Source organism: Malaclemys terrapin, chromosome 25, assembly GCF_027887155.1.
Source record: "Malaclemys terrapin pileata isolate rMalTer1 chromosome 25, rMalTer1.hap1, whole genome shotgun sequence".
Classification (NCBI taxonomy): domain Eukaryota; kingdom Metazoa; phylum Chordata; order Testudines; family Emydidae; genus Malaclemys; species Malaclemys terrapin.
The window spans coordinates 16,390,369-16,417,769 of NC_071529.1; the positions used below are offsets into that span (position 1 = coordinate 16,390,369).

Here is a 27,401-nt window from a genome sequence, read left to right on the forward strand (position 1 = left end):
TTGGCTTTAGATGCTAGCCTAGGGTTTTTGACCAGAGAAGCTGAGGGTGGAGCGGAAGCAAGACATCCATTTCTACTCATCAAAACTAAGAAATTTTGCACTGGACCGAAGTTTGTGAAGTATCTCTTCACACAACACGCAGTCACCTTATGGAACTCACAGCAATGGGATTTTGTGAAGGCCAAAAGGTATAACTGGGTTTAAAACAGAATTAGGTAAATTCCTGGAGGATAGGTCCATCAATGGCTATTAGCCAAGATGGTCAGTGATGCAGCCCAATGCTCCAGGTGTCACTAAACTTCCAACTGCCAGAAGATGGGATGGATCACTTGAAATTACCCTGTCCTGTTCATTCCCTCTGAAGCATCTGGCACTGGCCACTGTCAGAAGACAGGATACTGGGCTAGATGGACCTTTGGTCCGACCCATTACAGCCACTCTTCTGTTCCTTATGCAAGGTTCTGCAAAAATCTGTGCCTGCGGCAGAAAATCTGAGCACTATACATAGAGAGGCAGATACCACCTAATCCATGCTCTAGTCTCAGATAGCTATCTGCACTACAAAGTTAGAAGATGCTGCAATGGGAAGTTTTCAGTAGTTGGCTATAGATCAGTTAATTAAGTGCAAGAGCTTGGACGTGGTTGTGTTCCAACATTATTCTTTCATACACACAGCAGGTAATTACCTCCACCCTGCATTTGCCAACATCAACAGTCATATTTTAATCTTTGGAACCGTTGCTACACAAAAGGTCAAGAAAATAGAGGGGAGGCTCTTTGTTCAACAGCATGGAATACCTGCATTCTGCAGAACTGTGGATTTGAGTGACATTTCTTGGTACGGCCTAGAAGCCTCACTCTGGGCCTATGCCAAATTCTCCTCTGTCCCAAACACCACCAACTAATTTTCAGTTTCAAATATTTAATTCCTGTTTCTGTCTCAGACATGATTAATATGCTCATCGCCATAGTGTCTGGACGCTAGTGCAATGGACGTATTTTGCATTTCACTCTTAAGACATCAGACCCACCTCATCAAGTATCCTTCCTTCCTTAAAAGACTGAACAATCCCTAAACAAAAAGAGCAGAGAAGAACACATTAAATCAGGCAGGATCAGCACCAACAGTCTAATTATGAAGAGAAAGTATTTCTTTGGGAGAAATCACTTACAGTTATTTGAATGAAGCAATGGATACTTAAAAAAAAAAAAAAAAGAAGCTGAGTGTTATCGTTAAATGTCTAAATATTCAGATGGTACTCTGAAAAATACCAGATGCTAAAATATGTTAAATATGAAATATAAAGTAGGTGGTGTTAGGAAACCGGGGATGACGGGACACATAGCTGCTCCAAAGAGTATTATACTTACATTCATAGCTAACTACCCATTTTCTTCCTGCAATGCCCAGAAAGTACTTCAGTGTCCGCTCACACACTAGCTCCATATCTGCAGATTAAGTAGAAATATACTGGGATCTCTCTCAGTTTTGCCATCTAGATAACGTAAAGCAACTTTGAAAGTTGATTCATATTTAAAGTGATACGCCGCCAGAAAAACACATACTACCCAATGACACGGTTGACGAACGCACTTTCAAGGGGGTTTAAAGTACCAACGTCCTAACACTGCCCCCTCCTGGGTCTGCTCAAAGGGAGGAATCTAGTATGGTAGTCAGTGGAGAGTCTCTGACTGTACACCTCTCCCTCCAGCCCATGTTTCCTATTGAATTGGGCTCAGAGATGTTGGAAAGGCAAAAAATACAAGACTCTGAATTTGTATGCAAGTGAAATATTCAAACCCTCCAGATTTTCCCCTTGTGACTTCCTCACCAGCTTTCATAAGGAGAGGGCAAAAAGAGTATGTTGAGGATTTAATGGATTAAAAATGATAAAGACTTTTTTCCCTTTCTACATCATTTTTTTAAACTGGTAAGAAGAGTCACTTCTGGATCTTGAAGAATTTTGAAATGTTCCTATGAAGAAAACTGAGGACAGAGTAGGTTATTTTAATATTATAAATAACTAAATCCTGTAACACAGCAGATCAACTAACAGCAGTAGCTCATAAAATACTTTACAGTTTAATTTTTCAAGTTTTTTGTTTAACATCTGCTGATAAAATAGATTTAGTAAGGAGTTTAAAACTAACCTATGCCAAGTCATTTTAAATTTTGAGTAACAAATGTGAACGGAGAGGTTTGATGCCTTCTTGAAAACCAATCAATCTTATGCTAATCAGTTAAGAGTTTGATTTGCATTTGTAAAATCTGAAGCTGTTCTGGTACTAAAGTTTATATAAAGTTTATTCAAGTCTTTAAGAGAGATGAGTGAGCTCTACTAAAGAACAAAAAGCAATTTAAGTGCCATAATTAAAAAAAAAAAAAAGTTACATCTTTTACTTTCTGAAGCTAATGTGATCTTGCAACACTGTTACTTTGTTCCAATGGAAGTATGGCCTCCATTGGTTTTCTCAGCTACTATTAGAAAGCCAAATAAAATTCAGTTTTGGTCTGTTTTTGATTACATCAGACTATTTGGATTTTTGAGAAAGAATTTAAGTGAGCTTTTTAAAAACAAAAACAAAGGATGCTGTAAGAAGGAAATGTCTTGCTCTCCCTTTGGTTGGTTGTGAATTATCTAAAGTCAAAGTACTGCTGACACCTTCTTAAATTTACAGGCATGACATGACATCAATCGCTCATCATAATGATATATCAATTTCAAATTCTAGTTGTAACCACGTCAATGATACCATATAAACAAGCAGCCAAAATAGAAACTTCTCATCTGGACTCCATGAAATGGAATAAAAGACAGATGGGTCAAATTTTAGTTTAGACTTGGGATCACACAAACTCTGATACAGAATAAAAAAGCAGTGAACTCTAAATCCCACATCCTAATCAAACACTTTCAGACCATCATGCTGAATGACCGTCAATGTGCTCTTTGTTTAGCCTGGAGTTAGTGTTTTATGTGGCATTAAATATCTGGTTTGTTCACAGAGCTTCCAACACACCTGTTTTCATTATGACATGGGTTATTCCTTCAGTAATTTGATTAGATAAAGTGCTCTGGGTTTTCCTGGCAAACTTCTGCACCAGTAACTGAAAACAAATAAATATTGAATTAGAAAGAATTGATTTAATCAGAACATTAGACATCTCTGGCTTTGAATAAGAGTTTCCACATTACAAGATTAGCTTTCTAATACGTCTGAGAAATTAAATATATGTCAATGGAAGTTGTAAATACAACATACAGTGGAGAGGTACTTTGAAACAAAATGGAGAAATTCTATGCCAACAGGCACACAGATACAACCATTACTTCAAAAATGACGTTCATTTTGCTTTTAATAACAGAAATTATTTGATTGGCTTACATAAACTCAAGTAAAGCAATACCCTACTATACTATAATTCAGATCAATCAGTAATTTATGAACTAAGTGAAATGGAAACACGTGCTGCAGTTATCTGAGGCATTAAGCCAATATTCAACTTCTGATGGCAACAAAACATTAAAAGTCCAGATGACGTAAAAGCTCAGTGATCTAACCATCCGTTTCAACCGACTTACAGAGAAGGGTTTTAACCAGCACGTTCATTGTTGTAGAAATCTAGAGTTTTCCAGTTACCTATTAAATAAAATTAATAGCCATATACTCAGATCTGTTACTCCTCCAGCATCATAACTGGTAACTATTGGCTGGTAAATAACTTTCTTTATTAGAAGCCACTATTTATCAACGAAGGTCACCAAAATTAGTATTTTTATACTGTACAAATATTGTAATTTAAGTTATTTCTCTCATGCTGCTTCCTCCAGTAGTCTACATGACTCGGGGAAAGCCAGGCTGAAAAGGCAATGATGTCCCCATACCACTGCCCTCTACCAGGATCATTAGCAATTTAGAATTAATTGCTGAAATCCTCACAATGGAGCAGAGTTCAATTAAAGCAGCAACCGCCGAAAAGATCAACTTAATGAAAGTTTCAGAATTATTCATGCATAAAATAGTAGTCAGCAGCTTTTATAATAAGTTTAGCACATTTCAACAAATCCAAATAGCACCGAAAGTGTCTCCCTCGCTAGTTAAAGCTGGGCTAGACTGAGCCATTAGTCATGTAATCTACAGCTTAAAAGCTAGCTGTTGCCAGTGCAGCTAATAAACCCTTTGCTTTATTAGACCAAACTGGATTCTCTGCAATTACCAATACAATAGAGCCAATGTCTGGGTAGCAGCTGCATGATAACGGACTAAATATACTGAAAAATTTTAAGCAAATGGTTTGCCTCAGATACACTAGCTGCAAGCACTGTGTGTGACTGCAAGGAACGCTTTGGCCATCAGACCTTTGAGTATCGAGTGCAAATCAGGGGGAGGCTGCAGCTTATTGAGTCTCTTGTGAATACACCCTCCAAGACATTTAAACTCAGGAGGGAGATACTATAGGCATAGCATGCCAAGTCATAACATCACCAATTTTGGGCAGAGGTTGCACAGACAACTGAGATACGATTTTATGCTAGTGACGACTGGTTCAGAAAGTCAGTCCAATTGCTTACACCACAGTTGGAGAAGCACTGCTCTATGTAAGTTGGTTTTAAGTATATGCCACAATATGAGCCTCTAAAACTTGCAAGGAGTCTACTTGAATGTATAAAAAATAAATAAATTATGTTCTTTGAGGTGAGAGTTTCTGTTGCATTGGAACAATGAGCCTTCTTTTTGCCTGCTTGTGTGGATGGCTTTCCAATCCATTTAGACGCGCTGAACCCTACTTAATTGCATCATTACCTAACCCCCCCCCATATTTATCATTACTAGCAAACAAGGCAGTATCTAATTTCAAATACTCTGGTATTATTTATGGGTAATTCATGTCAAATTAAGTTTTGTTGCATATAGGATCTCTTTAGGGAGAGGTTAAAGTTTTATTTTAGGATCACAGGCGTCATGGTACATGTATATTAACAGGGGATTGACAAAGATCGTGAAATACACTTACAAGCTCACTCTGGTTCAGACCTGATGCCACAATTGACATTTGTCTTCCACAGGTCACAACTGGGCTTTTGGCATTTTCTTTTACAGCTCCAGTGTGCAGAGCAGATGCAGAGGAAAATGCCCTTCTCTCCTGCTTACATCCCTGAGTACTCTTCCCATTAACAACATGCCACGATACGGCTGCACTATTAGTTGATTCTGCAGTTTGACAGTGGGTAAGTCTTTCAGAAAATTTCAAGGGAGAGCTGTTTGGAGTCCTCCTCACATTCTCACACGGAACAGCTGCACTGTTTATCTTTGTTCCAAATTCCTGCTCAGCTGCATTTTCTGAAGGAAAGAGGAATCAGTCACCGAAACAGTCCCGGTCTTTAATTACAGTTTCTCATTGCAGTCATGTTGGAGGATGTTGCTCCATCTTTTAAATTTATAGGCTACAGTCATTTTCTCTGCTTAGTTATTCACTATTTCACCTTTACCTCATTCATTATTTAAAATCACCAGGAATCATAATTTTTCCTGATCTAAAGCTAAGGTGCTCAAACACCTGTGAAACCTTTCAGGATACAATTAGCATTTCCTGAGAATACTATGAATCTGGGACTAAAACATTAAAATTCATTATTGTATCAGAGCACTACCCCTTCCCAAACTGCACCTTTTGACAGCACGGGATCTCACAAGAAATTATCAATGTTTCAATAGATTAAAAGTCTCTTGATTCACAAGAAAACACTATATAGTTAATTAAAACACATGTTCTTTACGATTTCTCTCATTATGGATATATAAACCAGACCAGTGACTGGGGTACAAGTAGAAGCCAAAATGCATATGTTGGGTTTGATCAGTCCTGTGTGTTACCTGGTTCAGTTCTACACTGATTACATTGTTTCATTGCCTCTTCTTCCAACAGTTCTGCCACACCAACCCGCTGAAGTGTTCCCTCCTGGGAGTGAGTTCTGGCTTTCCAAAGCCTCGGGCACCAGTGGCCTTGCTCCAGAGCTTCTTTTTTTAATAGATGGGATTTAGGATGGGAAAGCTGTAAAGCAGGCGACCTCGAACTAAAAAAGAAATTACGAACAATTTATCATCTCCTTAGCTATCAGAGACATTGGATCGCAACAGTGGAATTACGTGTTGGGGAATGATTAGCAACAAAACTGGTATGAAGGCACAAAAGCAGTACTGTTGAATTTAAATTGATTAAAATATTTTAAAAACTGTATGTCGACATGTCAAACTGTCATGTAAATTTTCTCAAACTAACCCCAAAAGATAAATGCTAATAGCTTGCTGCTTAACAACATACCAGCTGTGTTTCACCACACTATCCAGCCTTGTGAAACAAACTTAATTTTGGTCTCTCCTCCATGCATCTATGTTCCAGAAACTTTGCTAGAACTTGGGTCTCCCTTAAAAAGAACAGAAATCTTTGCTGATTTCACAGGACCAATTTATTAGGGCTGTCGATTAATTGCAGTTAACTCAAAAAATTAATTACAAGATTAACTCAAAAAGATTAATTGCGATTAAAAAAATTAATCACGATTAATCGCACTGTTAAACAATAGAATACCAATTGAAATTTATTAAATATTTTGGGATATTTTTCTACATTTTCAAATATATTGATTTCTATTACAATACAGAATATGAAGTGTATATTACTCACTTTATATCATTTTTTATTACAAATATTTGCACTGTAAAAATGATAAACAAAAGAAATAGTATTTTTCAATTTTCCTCATACAAGTACTGTAGTGCAATCTCTATCGTGAAAGTGTAACTTAGAAATGTAGATTTTGTTGTTGTTACATTGTTTTGTTTTTGAGTGCAGTTATGTAAAACTTTAGAGCCTACAAGTCCACTCAGTCCTACTTCAGCCAATCGCTCAGACAAACAAGTTTGTTTACATTTACAGGAGACACTGCTGCCTGCTTCTTATTTACAATGTCACCTGATGCATTAATTAAATGTGACTGAACTCCTTGGGGGAGAAGTGTATGTCTCCTGTTCCGATTTACCCGCATTCTACCATATATCATGTTATAGCAGTCTCGGATGATGACCCAGCACGTTTGTTTTAAGAACCCTTTCACTGCACATTTGACAAAATGCAAAGAAGGTACCAATGTGAGATTTCTAAAAATAGCTACAGCACTCGACCCAAGGTTTAAGAATCTGAAGTGCCATCCAAAATCTGAGAGGGATGAGGTGTGGAGAATGCTTTCAGAAGTCTTAAAAGAGCAACACTCAGATGCATAAACTACAGAACCCGAACCACCAAAAAAGAAAATCAACCTTCTGCTCGTTGCATCTGACTCAGCTGATGAAAATGAACATGCATCAGTCCACACTGCTTTGGATTGTTATCAAGCAGAACCGGTCATCAGCATGGACGCATGTCCTCTGGAATGGTGGCTGAAGCATGAAAGGACATATGAATCTTTTAGCACATCTGGCACGTAAATATCTTGCAACGCCGGCTACAACAGTGCCATGTGAACACCTATTCTCACTTTCAGGTGACACTGTAAACAAGAAGCAGGCAGCATTATCTTCTGCAAACTGTAACCAAACTTGTTTGTCTGAGCGATTGGTTGAAGTAGGACTGAGTGGACTTATAGGCTCTAAAGTTTTACATCATTGTATTTTTGAATGCCTTTATTTTGTACATAATTCTATATTTCTAAGTTCAACTTTCATGATAAAGAGATTGCACTACAGTACTTGTGTTAAGTGAACTGAAAAATACTATTTCTTTTGCTTTTTACAGTGCAAATATTTATTTTTTATTACAAATATAAAGTGAGCTCTGTACACTTTGTATTCTGTGATGTAATTGAAATCAATATATTTGAAAATGTAGAAAACATCCAAAAATATTTAAATAAATGGTATTCTGTTATTGTTTAATAGCATGATTAATCTTTTTAATTGCGTGATTAATCACGATTAATGTTTTTAATCGCTTGACAGCCCAATTTATCTTTCCTCCTCTACCTCCTCCAACCAATACCTCAAGTTCCTATTTAATCTCCCAACTGTCTTTGACTGACACATGCAATGTTTGCTTACATTTAGGAAATACACAATCAACCACCGAACGGTAATTAAACAAGGGTGATTGAATAAATAAATATTTCAAACTATCTTTCTGCATTGAGCTACATAGAAGAGGTTTGTCTTCCCTATGCTTACATCTTATTATAGACAGAATATCTGCTAGTAATTTTAGTTTTAACATTTTAATTTTGGACACACAGCATAGAAATTAGTGCTGGAAAAGACCTACTAACCATCTCCAAAGCCCAATGAAGACTTGCTCTCTACAGTTTGTTTCTAGTATTTTGTACAGTCCAAATTTAAAGGATCCAGTTGATGGGGCTTTGTTATTCCAGTCTAGCAAATCTAGCTGCTGGGGCAAGTTTCCATGATATTTAGCCTGAAGTTTTCCCCTTTGCTCAATTTGGTTCTGTTACTTGTAATTAAGTTTCCTCAGATCAACCTGAACTATTCTTCTTCTTCCTTGACGTTTACACCCTTCAATTATTTGTGCAGTGTTCGCTTGTCTTCATTTTAAAAATGCAAGCCAACTTCTTCCTTTTCTACTAACCAAAGGCACTGGCCATAAATAACTTCAGGGCACAATACAATATGGATCATTTGTAAACTAATCACTCTTCTGTGGAATAGTCCATCTCTAGTTAAATCCCATCTCTACTGAAGTCAATTATTGATTTAAGTGGGGACAGGATTTTATCTCTATTGCTTGAACTGATAGACTGGAGGGCCTTGAAAAGAAACTTCCAGGTCCCACTGATCTCTACACAGCCAACACAAGAACAGCCCCTACTTCTCTATCCCAAATGATGGAAAAACAAGTCTGCTCTAAACTCCTGTTTCCTGTATGCATGCGTGCAAAAGGGTTAATCCTGCATCACTGAAATAGTCTGCATGTCTGTCATTAAACAGAGATGACAGAACAAGCTACATGAAATCTATATAAATAAAAAAATGCAGATTATTTTGGCTAGAGATGGAATCACCAATCAAGGAAATACTAACAAAATGCAGCTCTTCTTCTTCTTCTTCAAGGGGCTAATTGTTCATAGAAGACCATAAATGATAAACAAAAACATTTACCCTTCTTCTTCTAGCTCTTTATTGTTTATGTTGGAATGATCACTTGGCATTACATGGAACCCAGCAGATGAAAGTCCCTTTGAACTGCTGATTTTGTGATTTTCAAGATTTATTTCTGAAATTAATGCTGTTCCTTCAAAAGAAAAACAAATATTTACAAAAATCCAAGAGAAATAAAAACAATGAGTGTTTTCAATCTTGTTCTTAAGGTAAGAATTCAATTATTTCTCCAAAGCTGCAACCTTTAGACAAATCAGATTTGTTTTTAAAAAAGAGAAAAAATTCCAGATAAAAAAATAAATGGAAAATATCAAATAAAACAACAGGTATATGCAACTGTTATCACCAGGAGAATGACTGAAAAAGAACAATTTTCTAGGCTAAGGACAGACAGATACATACGAACGATACGTGGTTTGAGTGAACTATAGTGCCAGTGGCACATTTTACTGTCAATAATGGTGAAATGAGATTAGTTTTTACGTAATTTTCAGTATTCTGCAGAATTATAATGCAGCATTAACCATGAAAAAAATGGAGCCATATTAATTTCTGACCCCTGCAAAAGAAAGTTACATCTTACAGACTATAAAATCCCAATGTCCCCAAATCAAAATGTGTATAAAATACTACCCCATTTGAAACATAGCAAACTTCGTATATTCAATCATTTACAAAAAAAGGTGTCAACTGATGCATTAGGTGGAACTAATGATGAAATAATAGGGAAAAGTAGAAACATTAAGGCAAAATTCTGCTATTTTATACACTTTTTATTTATAAAGCCTCAAATACATGAATGTATCTCTGTTCACCAGTAAGTGTTTTAGAAAGGCAAATACTTAATGGCTGGGAGATGCTTGTAATTTTTAACAAACCATCAATAATTGTAATCAGTTTTAAGCTTTTATGAAAAAGCTTGAAATCCATATTCTAGCATGACAATATAAACAAGGTTTGTGTTAATTAAATTGTTTTAAGTCACTTTCTAGCCTGAAGGAAACTAATCATTGATTTCCCGACTTAATCCTCAAACACAGTATTTATAGTTATCTTATGAGTTTGGCTTATTGGATCTAGAAATGTCAAACGAACACTCATTCAAAAGTTAGCTCCATCAGGAATAATGTATCTCTCCTATCAAATTAGACCCACCAGTGTCAACACACTTTTCAGTTTCTCTACCTGTCAGCAGTCTGGACCTGTCCTGCATCACCTCCTACAGCCAACCGATACTGAAATCAACTCCATTCTGTTTTGCCAAAGGACAGTCCTTCAGTGACAGAAGGTGGAAACCTGTTGGGGATTTAGCAGTTTTCACAGCCCCCATCCATCCAAGGGACAGGGGACAGTCAGACTGGAATGAATGCCCACAAAACAAGCAGCACGGATCGGTATTGCTAAGCCATGAGGCCTACCTAATTTCTTTTTGAAAATATCTTAAGCAAGAATAATTTTATGAGAGTCAGGAATAGATAAGTATGTGTTTTGTAACCTATGAATTTTACCGTGTAAACCATATAAATACAAAAAAGCCACTACTTTGTTCTGTGCATTTCACTGAATAATTGAGTTTAAGCAAAACTATATTAAGATTAAGCCAGCTCAACCCAACACCTCAGCTTCTGGGGGAAAAAAATAATCATGAGATTCTCAGCGAGTTGTTTGGAATAAAGGTTAAAAATAATTTTCATTGATGTTCTGTTACCTCTAGCTGGTCTCAGCTGTCGCACTGTGAGTGTCCCTTCCACTCTGGAATGAGGCGGGTCACAGGGCGGGGGTGGGAATTCAGAGCCCTGGCTTCCATGCTCTTCCAGCACAGCCTCAAGCACAGCCATTTCCTGTTGGAGTTTTTTTAAGCTGTTTTGCATGGCATCCTTCTGCTGCAATAGAAAAATGACATTGTGCTACCAGGAGTCAGCTCAGCCGCTCAACAGTAAAAAATAATTTCTATTCAAATACTGTGAATGGAACCACAGCAGAACAACTCTGATCCAAAATACTGAATCTAATTCATTTACATCCTGAGTGCTTGGGAAATTACAGCGAGTTTCTATTGTAAAAACAAACCAGGTGATGGCAGAAGAAAAAAAAATACATTCACTTTGCAATTGCAAAACATTTTGAACTAGACTCCAAGTTATCACAGCCTTGCAGTGAGCGGCAAATACAGGCGTTGGCTTCTACAGAACGATTTACACAATTCATATAATAGATTACTACTTTTTCCTTCCAGTCATCTGAACCTGTTGAATGCCCTAAGACAACACGTCTAACAAAGCGACCCTTGCATGCTCATTGAATTGGTCCTAAATTGCACATGCTATTTATTCAGCAGTGGAAAAGGTCCCTATTACATGAATTCTAAGCATACTGAGCCTAGTACACGAAGGGTTAATAGGCCACTTTATTTAGAAAGTGGTAGTACAGAGCCTCTAATTAACATTTATGTTCCCTCTCCACTATGACTCAGAAACCCAACAGCTGTTTTCAAATAGGAAAAAATTGCATCCCTTCCCTTCTTAATGCGGTCTCTGATCCTTGAAAACTGCTGTGCCCTCTACTAAAAATATGCCATTTACCTTCTCACACCACACAGAATACATGGCTTCAAAGGATGCTTTTATAAAACAAACAGTTTTGCAAGCTTGACAGAGATGGTTTCTAGAACAACAGTGGCTATTACATTGCCAGTTCCACTACTGCCACCACGTGGAACTTTCTGGTTATTGCATCACTGACCAAGCTAGAAATGAGAATAAGAGTAACTCCAGCCCAAAGCCCTTAGGGCTTGTCTACACTGGGCTTTTCAGGGCATGTCTACACTACAAAATTAAGTCGACATAACTTACTTTGGCATACAGCCCACTGCAGTAATTACATTGCTTGTGCATGTCTACTCTTGGCTCCTTGTGTCGGCGGTGCACATCCTCACCGGGAGAACTTGTATCGATTGTACGGTCAGTGTGGGGCACTGTGGGACGGCTTCTGAAAGCCAGTAACAGTTGATGAAAGAAAAGCAGTGTCTACACCAACACTGCGTTGACCTAATTACATCGACTCTATGCCTCCATAGAGGTGGAGTTATTAAGTCGGCGTAGCTAGGTAGTTACATCGCGGGAGCGAAATTTTAGTGCAGACACTCACACAGTTAGGTCGATGAAAACTGCCTTGTGTCGATCTAACTCTATAGTGTAGACCAAGCCTCAGTCACCAACGAAGTAGCACCACTACAAACCCACAGCATAGTTGTGCTACACCACTACGAACCATGACTTGCAATAGTACAGCACACATTGGTTTGAACATGGAAGGGCCACCCACACAACAGAAAGGTGAAGTTTATTCTTCCTGGGATTCTCTGCTGAGACAGCCAACAGGGTGTGACAGGAGGCCAAGGGGGAGTTCTGTGGGGAGACCTGTCCACTAGAAACTGGCCTGAGGTCAACCAGCCAGTATATATGACCCAGGCCACCCTTTCAACGTGGTCTGGTCTGGAATCAGTGACCAAAAAGGCAAAGACTTTGTGCTTCTAATTAATCACCATAGCAATCCAGTACCTCTTTCTCCACAGACAACTGGAATCAGATAATACAGTTAACCAGGGTTATAATTTTAAAAGTCTTTTTACCATAAATCCAATATCAATTCCTACCAATGCAAACCTTTGGTGTAGGAAGCACAAGTTTCCAGCACTAATCGAATGCAGAAAGGAAGTTACAGACACAACCCACAATTAAGCATCAAAATCTTAATGCTATATGGTGAATAACCTGTAGTAGAATGTGTTGCTAATGCATAAGGCAAAATCTGTCAAATATCAGCATTAAAGCACCTCTGCAATTCTGGATAGTTTAGTACCTGAAACTAAGAGCACCTTTTCTGTAGACCTGTGGCTTCCAGTGATGGTAGCTCCATAATTTTCACATGACTGTCTAGTTCCTAGATTTTATACTATCCAACCATATCTGTAAAGTGCATTAAGCAGTTAGAGAGCTCAGTGCATGAACTTGCCTACCTGTGTGGTAAGGATCTCACCCTGGGAGGACAGTCCAGAAGAATCTCCTGGGTGACTGGCTTCACTGTCATATCCGGATGCTTCACCTTGAAAAATGGAAGATTATATAAGTACTGTTAACAACAACAACAACAACAACATCTCTCACTCACCACAGGATCCATCAGTGTATGTTCACAATGAAGAGATTAAGGGTGATGTTTTCAAAAGCACCTAGATTACTCAGGAGCAAAAGTCCCATATTCAGAAGTGACTTAGATTCCTAAGGGAGTGATCTTCTAAAGCAGGGGTAGGCAACTATGGCATGTGTGCCAAAGGCGGCACGTGAGCTGATTTTTAGTGGCACTCCCACTGCCCGGGTCCTGGCCACCGGTCTGGGGGGCTCTACATTTTAATTTAATTTTAAATGAAGCTTCTTAAATACTTTAAAAACCTTCTTTACTTTACATGCAACAATAGTTTAGTTACATATTATAGACTTCTAGAAAGAGACCTTCTAAAAACGTTAAAATGTGTGACTGGCACGCGAAACCTTAAATTAGAGTGAAAAAATGAAGACTCGGCACATCACTTCTGAAAGATTGCCGACCCCTGTACTAAAGCGTCAAAGTAGCAAGATCACAAGTCCCTCCCAATGGGACTGGTGTTTTTAAGTCCCTTGGGCACTTCTGAAAAATATTTATTTCTTTCTATTACTGTAGCACGTAGGAGTCCTAGTTATGCCCATCCTGAGTCTCACTTATCATCAATGGAACTTAAGAGCTTTTGAAAATTTTACCTTAAGTCTGTATCCTAAGAATAGCTTATGCAAGCATCTTTAGAAAAAAATAATAATTATCCTGTGAATTTAAAACTTCTCTTAGAGTAGTAAGTAATGTAGAGCTGAACAACAAAAGATATCAATTTCCATTTCAATGGATATTTTTTCTGGGAAAACCACCTTAGAACTAACAATGAAGTTTTGTCAGCAGATCCAGGAATCCAATTCTTATATGAAATTCAACCCTTTAGTCAACAGGTGCTGGGGCCAAATTAATTCCAGGCTCTATTTTAGTAGTTTCCTCTTTGCTCTAAGAATTAGTATGAGAATTTAACTTAAAAGGAAACAAAAACGAACAAAAATGCAGAAAAGTAAATAATTTATGTATACTTCGGATTTGATTGCACGTTACTTAGATAGTAAGCTTTTGGTGCAGGGACTGTCTTTTTGTTCTGTGTTTGTACAGGACCTGACACAATGGGACTCCTAAGTATTCAGTAATACAAATAATAAATTGGAGCAAGGATATCTTCCTTTGTACCTAAATTTGGTTGCACATTCTGGTCTCGTTGGTGTCCATCTTCCAAATCAGTTTTTCTTCCTGTCAGCTCTTCATTACCATTTGGACTAGCTTCTCTGCTTCCATTGAAACTGCTCATTTCTTTGGAACAAGGAGCAAATGTTACGGGCTTCTTCAACTCTTGTGGTCTATTGGTTGAATCTTCTGACATGTTGGACTGGGAAGAAAATAAGTTAACTGAGCATTCTGACTCTTGGCTTGGAGAAACACATGTATCTCTCGAGAGGACTCCAGGCGTTTTCTGTACAGCTTTATCATTGCCACTGCTATGGTTCAGCAACGCTAGAATCTCTGCCGGGGATGAAGACCCTACCGTAGATATGATCTGTTCCGTAGGCTGCAATGGTGTGCTTGCTGATTTGCCAAATATTAATGCCTGAAAGCATGGTAGTTCTTCATCTTCACTAGAATCCTCCTCGGAGGACTGCAATTTCCCGGCCGGTCTTCTGGGTTCCCGAACAAAGTTTTGAGACCTAGACTTAGAACTACTGCTGCCACTGTCCAGTTCTCTTAACGAGGCATTCTGACCTTTTTTAACAAATACAGCAGAAATTTCTTTCCTATCAATTTCACAAATGCTTATGTTCGCTTTAACGTCACCAGCAGAGCATAATAAGCCATCAGGGGTCTCAGACAGCAATGGAAAACCACTAGTATCTTCAGTGGATTGTTCCAGAGTCTCCTCTGAAATTAAGCACTCAGGCACACCTACGCTGGCAATTTGGGATACTTGTTCTTCATCACTCTTTACTTGTTTGCATTCCCCTTCATAACTATTCTTTTCAATTACTTTGCTGCTAAATTCAGCAGGGCTTTGTTGACAAACTACAGGATATACCAGCACTGGTTTGGGCTGTAAATTTAATACTGGCCCTTTGTTTTCAGCTTCTTCAGCTTTTACTCCTTGATTGCTTCCTGTTTCATTAACTGTGCTTAAATCAGTTATTTGGAAAATTCGCTCTTCTATATTACTCCGGTCACCTAGGCTTCCATTACTTTTGTTTAGGTTCTCACTTAATTGACTTTCTATCACCATTTCAGATGAAATTCTCTTTTCCTTTGGTTGTCTTCGTTTTTGCAGTCTGCCCCTACTCTTAATCTTGGCTGTGGCTGCTCTTGGTGGGGAGAATAACTGCACTTGATCTGGAATTTGTGAAACAGTCTTGCCATCGCCACTAACATGTCCATAGTCGGTGTCCCTGGAAAAGTGAGTTCCTGGACTATGCCCAGAAATACCTTTAGCAGATTCACACGTTTTAGGTTCTTCTCTCTCGCAAACCTCATCCAGGCCCACTGTTTTTTTAACATATGGAGGTTCATTTTTTAAGTCTCTATTTTTATGCCTATATTCTACACAGGTAGCACCTGATTTCCTTAGCGTTTCAGAAGCAGTGCTTTCTGTCACTGATTCCTTCACTGGACTAGGATGAAGGGTAAATGACAGTCTTTTTGAATGTCTGAACATATTTCGGAGGTACTGTGTGTCTAGCTCACTGTCTTCAGTTTCTGTGTTCAACTCTGAAATGATTTTAGCTTCATGCGACTTTGGGTTTCTGAACCTTTCCAAGTCATTTTCTGTGCAATGTCTATTGGTCTTGGGTAAACACGCACACAACTCTTTCTTTTTAGGCTCGATGGCAGCACACTGATTATTCTCAGACAAATTCTGCACTGGGCAGGCAGCTTGATCCACATTTGTGGAATGAGGCTGCAGGAGTGAATGGCTGCCTTGATTTTCGCTAACTTGAGAATCTGTATCAGGCACAACAGAACAAGCATTTAAATCCTCCACTGACATTTCAACATACAAGAGGCCCTTTCCAGTTTGCATACTGTCAGAACAATTTTCAGGATCAGGGCGTGTTTTATCTGCTTGCAAGTCATTGCTCTTCAGATCAGTGTCTGACAGAGGTTTGGTATGGTTCGGTACATCCTGCTGCTCATCAGGGCCTTTGCATTCAGGGACATGGACCAATACATTCCTCTGTAATCCAGAGGGGGAATCTTTGCTTTCACTGGCATGCTTTCTCGCTCCCTCATTTGGCTCACCTCTTCTCCTGGTTTCTTTTGTCATTTTTTCAGTCAGTAACTGAAGCCTCCTGCTGCGTCTGACTCGTTTCTTTTCTGAATCAACTTTTCTTGGCTCTTCACTGCTTGGGTAGCTATCAATCTGCAGCTCAGTCTGATCAGGGCAACTTGCGTTTCTATCCACTACCAGCTGCAGAGCACACACGGGCCTACTTGAATGTCTGCTTCTTTTTGTCTGTGAGCTTCTCATTTTTTTAGTACTCTTTCGGTCACAGGTATTCTGTGCTGGCTTTCTATCAGTGCTGTTGCAAGCTACTTTCTCAGTATCATTTTTCAATATGGATTTCCCCTCTCGGAGAGGAAGTTCTGCTGATATATTGTCCCCATTTTTCACACCCATGGGACTCCCATTAACAACAGTGGAACCTTCACCACCTTTTTTCCTTTCAGTATTTCTACTAACAAGGCACTGATTAACACCCTCAGAGTGCTTCTTTAGATCCTTTTCGTCTCTCTTCTTGATGAAGTCCACAGGCTGCAGATCAGAGGCAGTCTTTCTTTTCCGTTTTAATTTACTTGTTCCAGAATTATTTGAGGGTTTCACCTCAGTAGTAACATCTTCCACTTTTGGACTCCGTGGCATCTCTCTCGTGTGGACTAGGGGGGTTGACTTCCTCTCTCTTTTATAAGTTTTCCCAAATATTTTATCTTCAATGTTATGCACAATTGATTTTGACAAACTCCTGTCATTTTCACATCCCACCACAACTTCCGAGCGGTTTACCATCAGGTCAGTCTTCTCTGAAATACAGGACTCTCTATCTGATAAATATGAATCTCCATCTTCTGTGTCAGCTGCCCCAGCAGGAGCATCCTGGGAGGAACTAGAAGAGAGCATCTCATTGCTTTTAGAAAACCACTCGTTGACTTTTTGAATGCTTCTCTTCAGTCTTTTCCCGGAAACTTGACTCAAAGGATTGCCGTGAAGAGTCTTGAGCTGCAACAGACTCTCCGAAGCAGGCTCCCTTTCATGCAGGGAGTTACTCTCAGGTTGACATGTTTCTACAGCATCTGTATGCTGGACACCATTACCGGTCTTCTTGCTTTTATCTAATTGGTTTTCTGAGCTGTGTGCTAAGCCAGACTCTTTGTTTTTACTACTGAATCGAGTTTCCCCAACATCCATTTCTTCTGCACTGTGGAATAAACTTGTGTCCTCATTCAGTAAAGAGCTGGAGTTGGCTGTTCTGTCACACTGCTCTGCCTGTGAGTTTGAAGCAGAAATGCCCTGGCTCTCCTTTAAATGACCGTCAGTCACATTCACTTGAGCAGCCTCTAAGTCTTCAATGCCATTCCCAGTGCCTTTGCTGTCTTCCTCTGAGACACCACATTCACCTGAAAATACATAAGACTTACAAGCTGTTAAGCACCTCAGGGTTTGCATACACAGGAATAATGAAGTGCTTAACTGCTAATATTTTGTTTGCAAATACGCTGAATTTTAATTTTATTCATAAAAACTAGTTATAGCTTAAAAAAACCTACCTACATGCACACTCAGGTACAACTATCATACTCACTAGCTATCTTTTGTTTAATTATTCCAGACCTAGCTCATCTCTCATTTTTCCAGGATACTTAATTTCAGAGTTGTTGTTACTCCCTCTACACTGTCCTATTCCCTAATCTTCAAAGGCTAATTAACACCAAGTCATTCATTTTTCTGCATTTTTAGGTGGGCACGTTATTCCATTTAAACTACAATGAGTCTTTCCAATCCTTCAAAACATGTTTAGAAATATAATTATGACAACCAGTATGAGTAAGTTACAAAAGCAGTCTTTGTTTGAATACCTGGAACTAACAGAAAGTTCACCAGCAAAAGAAAGGCAGAACTGCTTGTGAGTAGTTTGATTATACAGGCATGAAAGAGCCTCACTAACCCCTGAAAATCCTGAAATTTCTCTGGATTGAATCAAGTTCAAGGTCTCTGTCCTTATCTTCAAGGTGCTGTTTGGCCTGAGCACAGGACACCTAAAACATGACTAAAGCTCCAGGAGGAGGATTCTGGTCGACTACTCTGCTGCCCTGGTAAAATGGAACTTTTCCCATACGGGTAATGCTCATCTGTGCAGGAGGCAGAGGCTTCTCGAAGACTGTGGAATGAACTCCCACCGGAACTAAGGCCCATCACAAACCTCACCACTTTCCACTCCAAGTGCAAGACGCACTTTTTCAACTTGTCTTCTTTAATTTAAAAACAAAAACAAAACCCTACCAATATAGTTCACTGCACACAGTAGTCTCCATATGGGGAAGAGGATGGGAGAAACACTGAACCCATGTGACATATATTCACCATGATGCTTAATGCACTATCGGAAGGTACTCAGATACTACTGTGATGAGGGTGATATAGGAACCCATGCAGAGAAGAATTTGTTTTCACCTTAAACAAGTTCATTTTTCTGTTTCCATGCATACAGACAGTTAAATATCTGCTAATAAGTCTGATACAGACAACCAAATGCCTAGCATTTTTGTGTGTCTAACCTGTAAACAGCTAGCCTCGTAACTACACACACTCTAGCCAAAGTCATCAACAACAATGAATTCAGTACAGTACTGAGAGTGCACATTACCTAAACATGGAAATGAAAGTTTTAATTTATAGGAAGCCAAAATTAACACTCTAATTTCAAACTTCCTTCCTGTCCATATGTACTATCTGGCACAAAAATATCACACATACCTAAGATATCTGACGAGAGTATTTCTCCTGTATCTGACTTGATAGGCCACATGTTGTATGGACTTTCACTTTCCTTCTCAGCATACTTTAGTTCTTCCTCACACTCTCCTTTTTGAGGTGGAGTCTGAAATCCTTTGTCTCCCAATCTGTTCGGAAGGATTGTGAAAAAGAAAATCCATGTAGTCACAAGTGCAATAATGCTTTGACATAATCAGAAAATACTATTTTATACCCAACAGCAAACAAAGATTATTTACCAGATAATAATAATTATTATTTCTGCTCCTCTGAAGACATCGTATTGCAGGATTCATTCTCATCCAACCCAGCTCCCCTCAGAGTAGGGGTAACTGTTTCTGAAGTCTTTTCCCCCCCTTGCACCTGATTTTTCACTGTCTCATATAGATAGATAGATAGATAGACAGACAGAGAGAGAGAAAACGAACTGTTGTGGTTATGATTATGCTGTTCCAAATCCTTTGGAAAATACAGTACCTGATGTTTGCACCGTGGAAAAGAATGATCTGAACCTTCATAAATGAATCATCAGAATAGAAACCTAGAACATGAGGACTGTGCACGAAGGGAAGCTTGCCATTGTGACCAAAGAATTGAAAAGATGTAAGATAGAAATATGTGAAATCTCAGAGCTGCAATGGAATAGCAGGGGCCATTTCACGATGATGGATGGGTATGCCATGTACTATGCAGGCTCTGTGAAAGTGAGAAAAAGTGGTTACATTTATCTTATCCAAGGAGACATCCAAGCACGTATTTGGACATAATCTAGTCAGCAACAGAATAATCAGAATTTGTCTTTGAGATAAACCAGTTAACATTGATCATATAGGTTTATGTTCCTACGACAGCAGCTGATGACAATGCAGCTGATGAGTTATATGAATGGTTTGAAAAGACACCCATTGAAACACCAAGTAAAGACATCACCCTTGTAACTGGAGACCTGAATGAGAAAGTTGGAGCTGTAAGCTCTCAAAGAAGTAATGGGAAACAATGATCTGGGTTTACAAAATGAGAGAGGAAGGTGTTTAGTTGCATTCTGCTGTTTAATTATCTAGGTCACTACAGTCATCATCTTCACCCAACATCTAGACATTTATAGACATGGAGGTCACCTGACAGTGTGACAAAGATCCAGATCACCCATGTAATGATACAAGGGCATTGGAGATCAAGCATCCAATGGACGAAGATTTTCTTGACTGCAGATCGTGAGTCAGACCATCAACTGTTTGCCTCAAACATAAAATTAAAACTTAGGATAACATAACATGTTTGGCAGGTCCACTACATCTGGACCTGCCCAAAATCAATGAAAACTACATGATTTCTGTAAAGAATGCATCTGAGTCATTATCACAGGTGAAAGAGGAGAACAACTTGAATAAACTCTGGGATAAAATGAAAAACGATCATGCTAAAAGCCCCCAAACCACACATTCTGAAAAGCCAGCATCAGATGGCACTACAGTTAATGGAGGTGTTTGAGCTGGCAAAAAACACAATGCAGAGTGAAAGACAGGCATGGAGACTGAAGAATGCAGGAGAAAATACAAGGAATTGAGCAGATGGATTCAAAGGCAGACTAGAGGAGACTGCCAGATGCTGCGACTGGAGGACAGGAGTTATAGCACTCGATAATTGCCCTGTTCTTTTTGTTCTCCTTGAAATATCCGTCATTGGTCACTGTCGGAAGATAGGACACTGGGCTAGATGAACCATTGGTCTGACCCAGTATGGTCATTCTTATGTTCTTATGACAAGAATAAACACAATAGGGCAAAATGCAAGGAACTTGAGAATTATAAAGGCAGTAATATTACAAAAGCTATTCTCCCAGCGGTCAGTCCCCTTACTAAAAAGTTTTCCCCACGACCAACCATAATAAAAGATTATGATGACAGAGTTCTTACTGAAGATGATGATATCAAATGCAAGGGGAGCGATTACCGTGCCAATCTATATGCTTCATCAGAACCACTTACTATACATGAGAGCAGAGAAGAGAATACAGAGCTGAAGCCATAAATCCTGAGAGGAAGCGGGGTGTTATATTATGAAAATTAAGCCTAGGAAAGCACTATGGGTGGATAACATACCAGCAGAATTGCTAAATGCAATTGGTGTCCACAATATTCACCTCATGTGGAAAATCTGCAATGATGTATGGATGACTAAAAACTGGCTGGACAACTGGACAAAGGGAATCTTTCTGCCCTTGCCAAAGAACAGGGATATAACAGAATGCAGTAACTATTGTACCATCTCCCTGATATCGCACATGAGCAAAGTGCTTCTCTACATAATTCAGGATACCATGAAGTACGATAGGAGCAGAACTACCAGCACAACTATGTGATTTCAGAGAGGAATGAGACACAGGGGATCAAATTCGCAAATATCTATATCACTGAAAAACCCAAGGAGTATAAACACCCATTGATCACGTGATGCCATCTGAAACAACCATCACTGAGGATACAGGCAGACACGGAGACTCCAAAGCATCTAATTAAACTTATTGCAAGTCTCTTCTGTTAACAACAGGCCACGGTGTGAAAAGCAGCGATTGGTTTTCCATTGAGCAGGGTGTGAGACCAGGGTGCATTTTCCCCTCAAGTCTTTTCCACGTGTTCACAAAATTTATTACAATTCAAGCTCTAGAAAGTTTTGAAAAAGTGGAAGGAGCTGAGCTTCCATTGGTGGACACGTCTTAACTGACCACAGATATGCTGATGATATGACACTTTTTGCTGCAACCACGGACACAATGCAATGAATAATGAAGCCTGTAAAAACATGTAATCGGGAATATGGACTATTCCTGAATGTGGCAAAAATGAAATGCATATATGTTGCCAAGATCAGTAACATGATACAAGCAGACATTACGATTAATGGTCAAGCTGTAGAGGCAGTAGATGAATTTAATTATCTGGGATCATATACATCCAACCAAGGAGGCTACTCTGAAGAAACTGGAAGACTAGGAATGGCTTCCCTTTTGAAAGTGTGGAAAAACCATGGTATCTGGAAATGTATGAAGGTTGAATTGGTGAAAAGTGTAATATTTTCCATAGTGACTTATGGATGTGAATCCTGGGACACTAATGTTAGCTGTCAAGGGAGTGCAGAATGTGGCTAGAAACTAGATTTAATTGTAAACATGTCTTCAGACACATTTTGTGAATAATGTTTACCACAGCATTGTCATCTATTTGGAAAAGTCCATCAAAGGTGCCTAGCACCGCTAAAGACTGTAGGTCCCTCTTGACAGCACTGCAGCACATCTGATGCTCTAAGACCCAACAGGGAGGAGTTAAATGAGCTAAACTAGAAAATACCAACCACATTCCAAGTATTGTTCTCTTTTACTTACCCACCACCACCTGCTTTTTTAAAAAGAAGATCTTCAGAAGAATCAGATCCTGGAAAAAAAAAAACAAATCAGCTGTTAGCATTCTGGCTGAAAAGATTCCAAAAGCAAACCAGGATTTGTCATGGTTTCAATGCGCTGTATTCACATAAGCACTTATACCCTGGTGTTTTTCCACAGTTAAGTTCTTTCAGCTTGTACTATGTGAACTCCATCTTGATCATGCCAGCAATTTATACTGGATGTAATTTCTCTGTGCAGATACATTGTTGCCCCCAGCACAAAACAATGTACTAAAGCTTTTTATACGGAGCCAGCTAGTGAAAGAAAAGTTCTGATTTGAGTTTCTAATTTTTTACCCAATACAGAAGGCACCGGCTAGTGTCTAAAGCAGGAGACTGGAAGTCGGGAGCTCTGGCTATATTTGAATCCCAGCTCAGGCTTCTGTGGCTCAGTTTATCTCCTTTTTATAAGTGGAGAATTCCGCACTCCCAAGGATGGTGCAAGTCTAAATTAATTAGGAACACAGGAACTGTCATATGGAATCAGACCTGAAGTCCACCTAGTCCAGTATCTTGTTTCTGACAGTGGACAGCGCCAGCTGCTTTAGAGGAAGGTGTCAAAACCCCCACAGTAGGCAGATGTGGGATAGTCTGCCCCGAACATTAGGTCTCATCCTGATCTCTAGCAGTTAGAGATTGGCCTAAACCTTGAAGCACAAGGTTTAATTACCATCATTATATAAAGAATATCCAGACTTGTTAAAAATACATATAACTATCCAATCCTTTTTGAATCTTGTTAAGTTCTTGGCCTCACAGACTGCCTGTGGTAGTGAGTTTCATATTTTAATTACACATTGTTTGAAAAAGTATTTAATCAGTTTTGAATTTCCCACCCAATACAATTAAAATGTCCCCTTGGTTCTTGTGTATGAAACAGAGGTAACTACTTGTAAAACACTTTGCGATGCACAGGAAGAAGGTGCCATACAAGCATTATTACGCTTTAGATTAGTACATTTACACACAGGGGTTCTTACCAAATTCGATGTACACTGCTTTACCAGATTCACATTTCTGCCTTTTGTTTCTGAGGGAACTCCTCCTGACCATGTTGTCTGCAACCTGGGCACCAGCATTAGCTTCCTGCCAATAAAAGAGTACAGAGGAAGTGGTTACTGCAAAAAACAAAAGTAAGCCCGTCTGGCTGAATTATATAATCTGTAGGCCAGTCAGATGTGTTATGGAGCATAAGGGTGAATGTTTGTATCTGGAGACTCTGTACAGAACTTTAAACATGTGCAGTTCGTGAGAGTGGCTTTAACTGATTTGAGAGTATTCTGCAATTAATATACATGCTTCTGGTGTAAAAGCAGAAATGTAATTTTTAGTCATTTAACATTTCAAAGCATTTCTGTTACAGTTCTGCCACATTTAGCATAGGATTATATTCAATATCTGACAGATCAGACAAGTGTCCTAATGGGTCCTGGGACCGAGCTTAGGCTCCAAAAAAATTACTACCCATTTGGGAAATATCTTTTTGATTATAAATAGCCAAGAATATTTTCTTCAAATTCACCACTTTACTACCAAAAAATTAAACAGTGGCCAGTGTTTAGGTAGACTGTAAACTAAACAACTTTTTTTTAAAGCTCTGCTGCAAAAATCAGTTCTTCCCCCAACACCACCAGTTGCACAGGAGCAGAAAAAACATCCAACAGACGCTCATGCTACTGTCAGCTCTCACAGGAGATACACTGAAGCAAGTGGACAGGCAACATTTGAAAAAGTTTTTATTTTTCAAGGTTATTACAGGCTATTACAATGTCAAGTAATTTTCTTTTATAATTTTTTTTTTTAAAGCCTGCAATGTCCTTTTAATAGTTATTCAATTAGGATTCGCCTTTATACATTAGTAGAAAAAAACCTCATAGCAGTAATTTCAGCAATAATTAATTTATTACAAGCTTGCATAATAAAAAGTAATGAAGCCCTTTTATTCAACCAACACCTTTAAGGAGAGTTATTTCAGTCAAATAGTCATTTAAAAACCAACACAATATAAGGATTTTGGCTCATTTAAATTAATTCAGAGTTGCATTCCTAAATCACTAGCCATCAGATGATATTCCAGATGCAAGAGAGATTAAAAATAAATAGAAGAGAAAAATTACCAAGGTAGGATTTTCTTGTTCTTGAATTCTTTTTTGTCTGTTTCTGTAGCCCTTACTTTGGATAATGGAACCTTCCTTCCACAGGAGCTCAGTAGAATTGGTTTCTAGAGGTTTTTTAGAAAAATCCTGACTGTTTAAAACTGAGAAACGATAGAAGAAAAATATTAGGAAACAAACTTTCTTCCACCATAACCGTTAAATAACCATGAACTGGACACTAATACATCATTTGCAACAGTAACAGAAGTCCTGTACAGACGCTCCCCGGGTTGTGCAAACGCGACTTACAGAAATCCGGACTTACGGAAGAAGTTCCGTAAGCACCTTTTTTTTTTTTGCGCGTAATTGTCGAAGGTACATTCCCGACTTACGCAAAACTCTACTTACGCAAGGCGTTCTGGAACGGAACGCCTTGCTTAAGTCGGGGAGCTTCAAGATACAATTGTATCTTGTACATAATGCTCCAAGCCCCAGAAGATAAAGTTATTGATTTAAAGACTAGCAGTGAACAAATTACTAGCATTAATTTTACATTACAAAACTATCCCTAACCTAGATTCATGAGAAATTCCTTACAAACTAATTTACTGAAGCCCCAATCTTAAAAACAGATTGCCCAGGCAAATCGGTATGACCACATGGATCAGCGTCAGGATCAGTGCCTAAAACTAGTAATTTTAAAGTGATGCAAAACAATTAAAAAAACCTGAGAGGAACTGTCCAACTCCATATATCAAAACACCTTCCCATAAAAAAGCCCTATCCCAAAATATGAACAAAAATTTGCATCTAAAAGTCTACCAGTTCCAGGGTGCTAGAAAGGATCGTTTCATATCAGAATAACATGATTGTGTGAGAGATGTAATTAGTGCAGTTCACAGTTCAGTCTCATTAGGCTAAAAATTCATTATATCACAGTTTAGTTTAAAAAAAATAAATAGAAGCAAGCAAAGACACAGTAAGAGGAGTTGGGGGCAGCGGAAAGAGAGGAAGCAGGATAAGACTTTTGATATGGTTATAGCATTAAAATTAGCTAACAAGTTCAAACATATCTCAGATGAACACTGAAAATATGGTCTGATACCGTAGTCATTCCACACACAGAACAGTCCTCGAAGTCCTGGGGTGGGATTTTCAGAAGTGCCTGGGTGAGTTTCTTTACAACTTACAGCCCTAAATAACTAAGCACTTCTGAAAAACCCACCCTATGGAGTTTTACACAGTGACTATGGCATTGGACATATAATTTGACACAAAAGCCCAAAAGTTTACCATGAGTGCAGACCCTTGGAGACAAGCAATACCTACACTTGATTCCAGTGTCACGTTCAAAAGCATGGATAGTTTCCAGTAGCCCTTCAATTAGCTGCTTAAATCTTGGATTTTCCTGAAGACTTCTGAAACAAAAACAACAGATGTGTGTCAAAGAGGAAGACATGGGTAAGTTACCAGTAGTTCCCTGGAAATCTGAGCTAAGTAAGGAGGGGGACGCAACCGGGTATGTGGAAAATGAGGCAGTGCTAAGAACTGTTTCCGAGGAGCAGAGGCTCAATTCCCCAAGATGCTATAGCCGGTATTACTGTAATTAAAGCATTATTCACTTCAGAATAAACCAAGAGGTGGTACACATTATCCTTACAATTTTATACTTAATTATTCTAATGCAGCTTTAGCATAGAAACTGCCTGTTATGGTTAAACAATGGTGAAATCTGAGATATTTTACAGCACAAACATTTCCTAAGAGTAGATTCTGAACCATACAGCTGTTTTGGAGATGGTCACAGAAAACGCTAAGAGACAATTCTTCCTATTTTTCTACTCTTTCAATTTTTTGTTCCTTATTGGCGAAGACATTTGCACAAAACAGGATCTTCTGTTTTAGAGTTCCATCTGCTCTCTCTCTATCCAATGCCATGGTCCCCAGAGTACATTACCTTTTGGTAACCTCAGTCTTACACAGTGGACACTGAGCTGGGCCTTTTTTCTTTTTGCTGAGAAGTTTAAACATACAGAATCTATTAAAAGAAAGAGGAAAAATCATGCTGGTAATATATTTTAACAGAAGAAATTGTTTTTTCTAAAAAGCTGCACCCATTTTGATAGGTTTCACTTTGCTAGGATAACCTCATATCTGTACAAATCTGTCATTGTCAAGCTGAGTACCTACATTATTACTACAGAGTTTAAACCAAATTGAGCAAATTGCTTCTGAAATGGTCTCCGAAGCTGCAGCTACTTCTCAGCTGGAATGGATTTTCTTCTCTTGAAATAGCTAATCATTAATTTATTAAGTAGTCTACTCCATTAGCATTGCTGGGAGAGAGTATGCTCAGAGAGCACTATGTGCTGAAGAAGTTTGGAGGCCCACCTGCAGAATATATGGTCACATTTTGTTGAGACTGGCTCTTTTATCAACTCCAAACTGAAAGAGGAAAAAAAATATTTACTGTTATACATTTGAAAAGACAATACAGCAAAAATAAATAAAGAAAGGCAAAAACTTCATTGAACTAGAAAAAA

General features: G+C 38.7%; 1 protein-coding gene across 4 annotated transcripts in view; it reads right to left on the reverse strand.

The window, feature by feature from the left end:
* BRCA1 (BRCA1 DNA repair associated) overlaps window positions 1-27,401 on the reverse strand; it is a 47,652-nt gene that overhangs the window by 12,084 nt on the left and 8,167 nt on the right. For all 4 annotated transcript variants that reach the window (XM_054014054.1, XM_054014055.1, XM_054014052.1 and 1 more), the window contains 16 exons: window positions 27,250-27,303; window positions 26,816-26,896; window positions 26,188-26,276; window positions 24,880-25,019; window positions 23,743-23,848; window positions 22,704-22,752; window positions 19,304-19,449; window positions 14,485-17,946; window positions 13,184-13,269; window positions 10,874-11,048; window positions 9,166-9,298; window positions 5,878-6,077; window positions 5,018-5,343; window positions 3,022-3,109; window positions 1,372-1,449; window positions 1,032-1,072 (listed from right to left, as the gene is read on the reverse strand). In XM_054014054.1, the coding sequence (XP_053870029.1) occupies window positions 1,032-1,072; window positions 1,372-1,449; window positions 3,022-3,109; window positions 5,018-5,343; window positions 5,878-6,077; window positions 9,166-9,298; window positions 10,874-11,048; window positions 13,184-13,269; window positions 14,485-17,946; window positions 19,304-19,449; window positions 22,704-22,752; window positions 23,743-23,848; window positions 24,880-25,019; window positions 26,188-26,276; window positions 26,816-26,896; window positions 27,250-27,303 (5,254 nt within the window). The remainder of the gene's footprint in view (window positions 1-1,031; window positions 1,073-1,371; window positions 1,450-3,021; window positions 3,110-5,017; window positions 5,344-5,877; window positions 6,078-9,165; window positions 9,299-10,873; window positions 11,049-13,183; window positions 13,270-14,484; window positions 17,947-19,303; window positions 19,450-22,703; window positions 22,753-23,742; window positions 23,849-24,879; window positions 25,020-26,187; window positions 26,277-26,815; window positions 26,897-27,249; window positions 27,304-27,401) is intronic.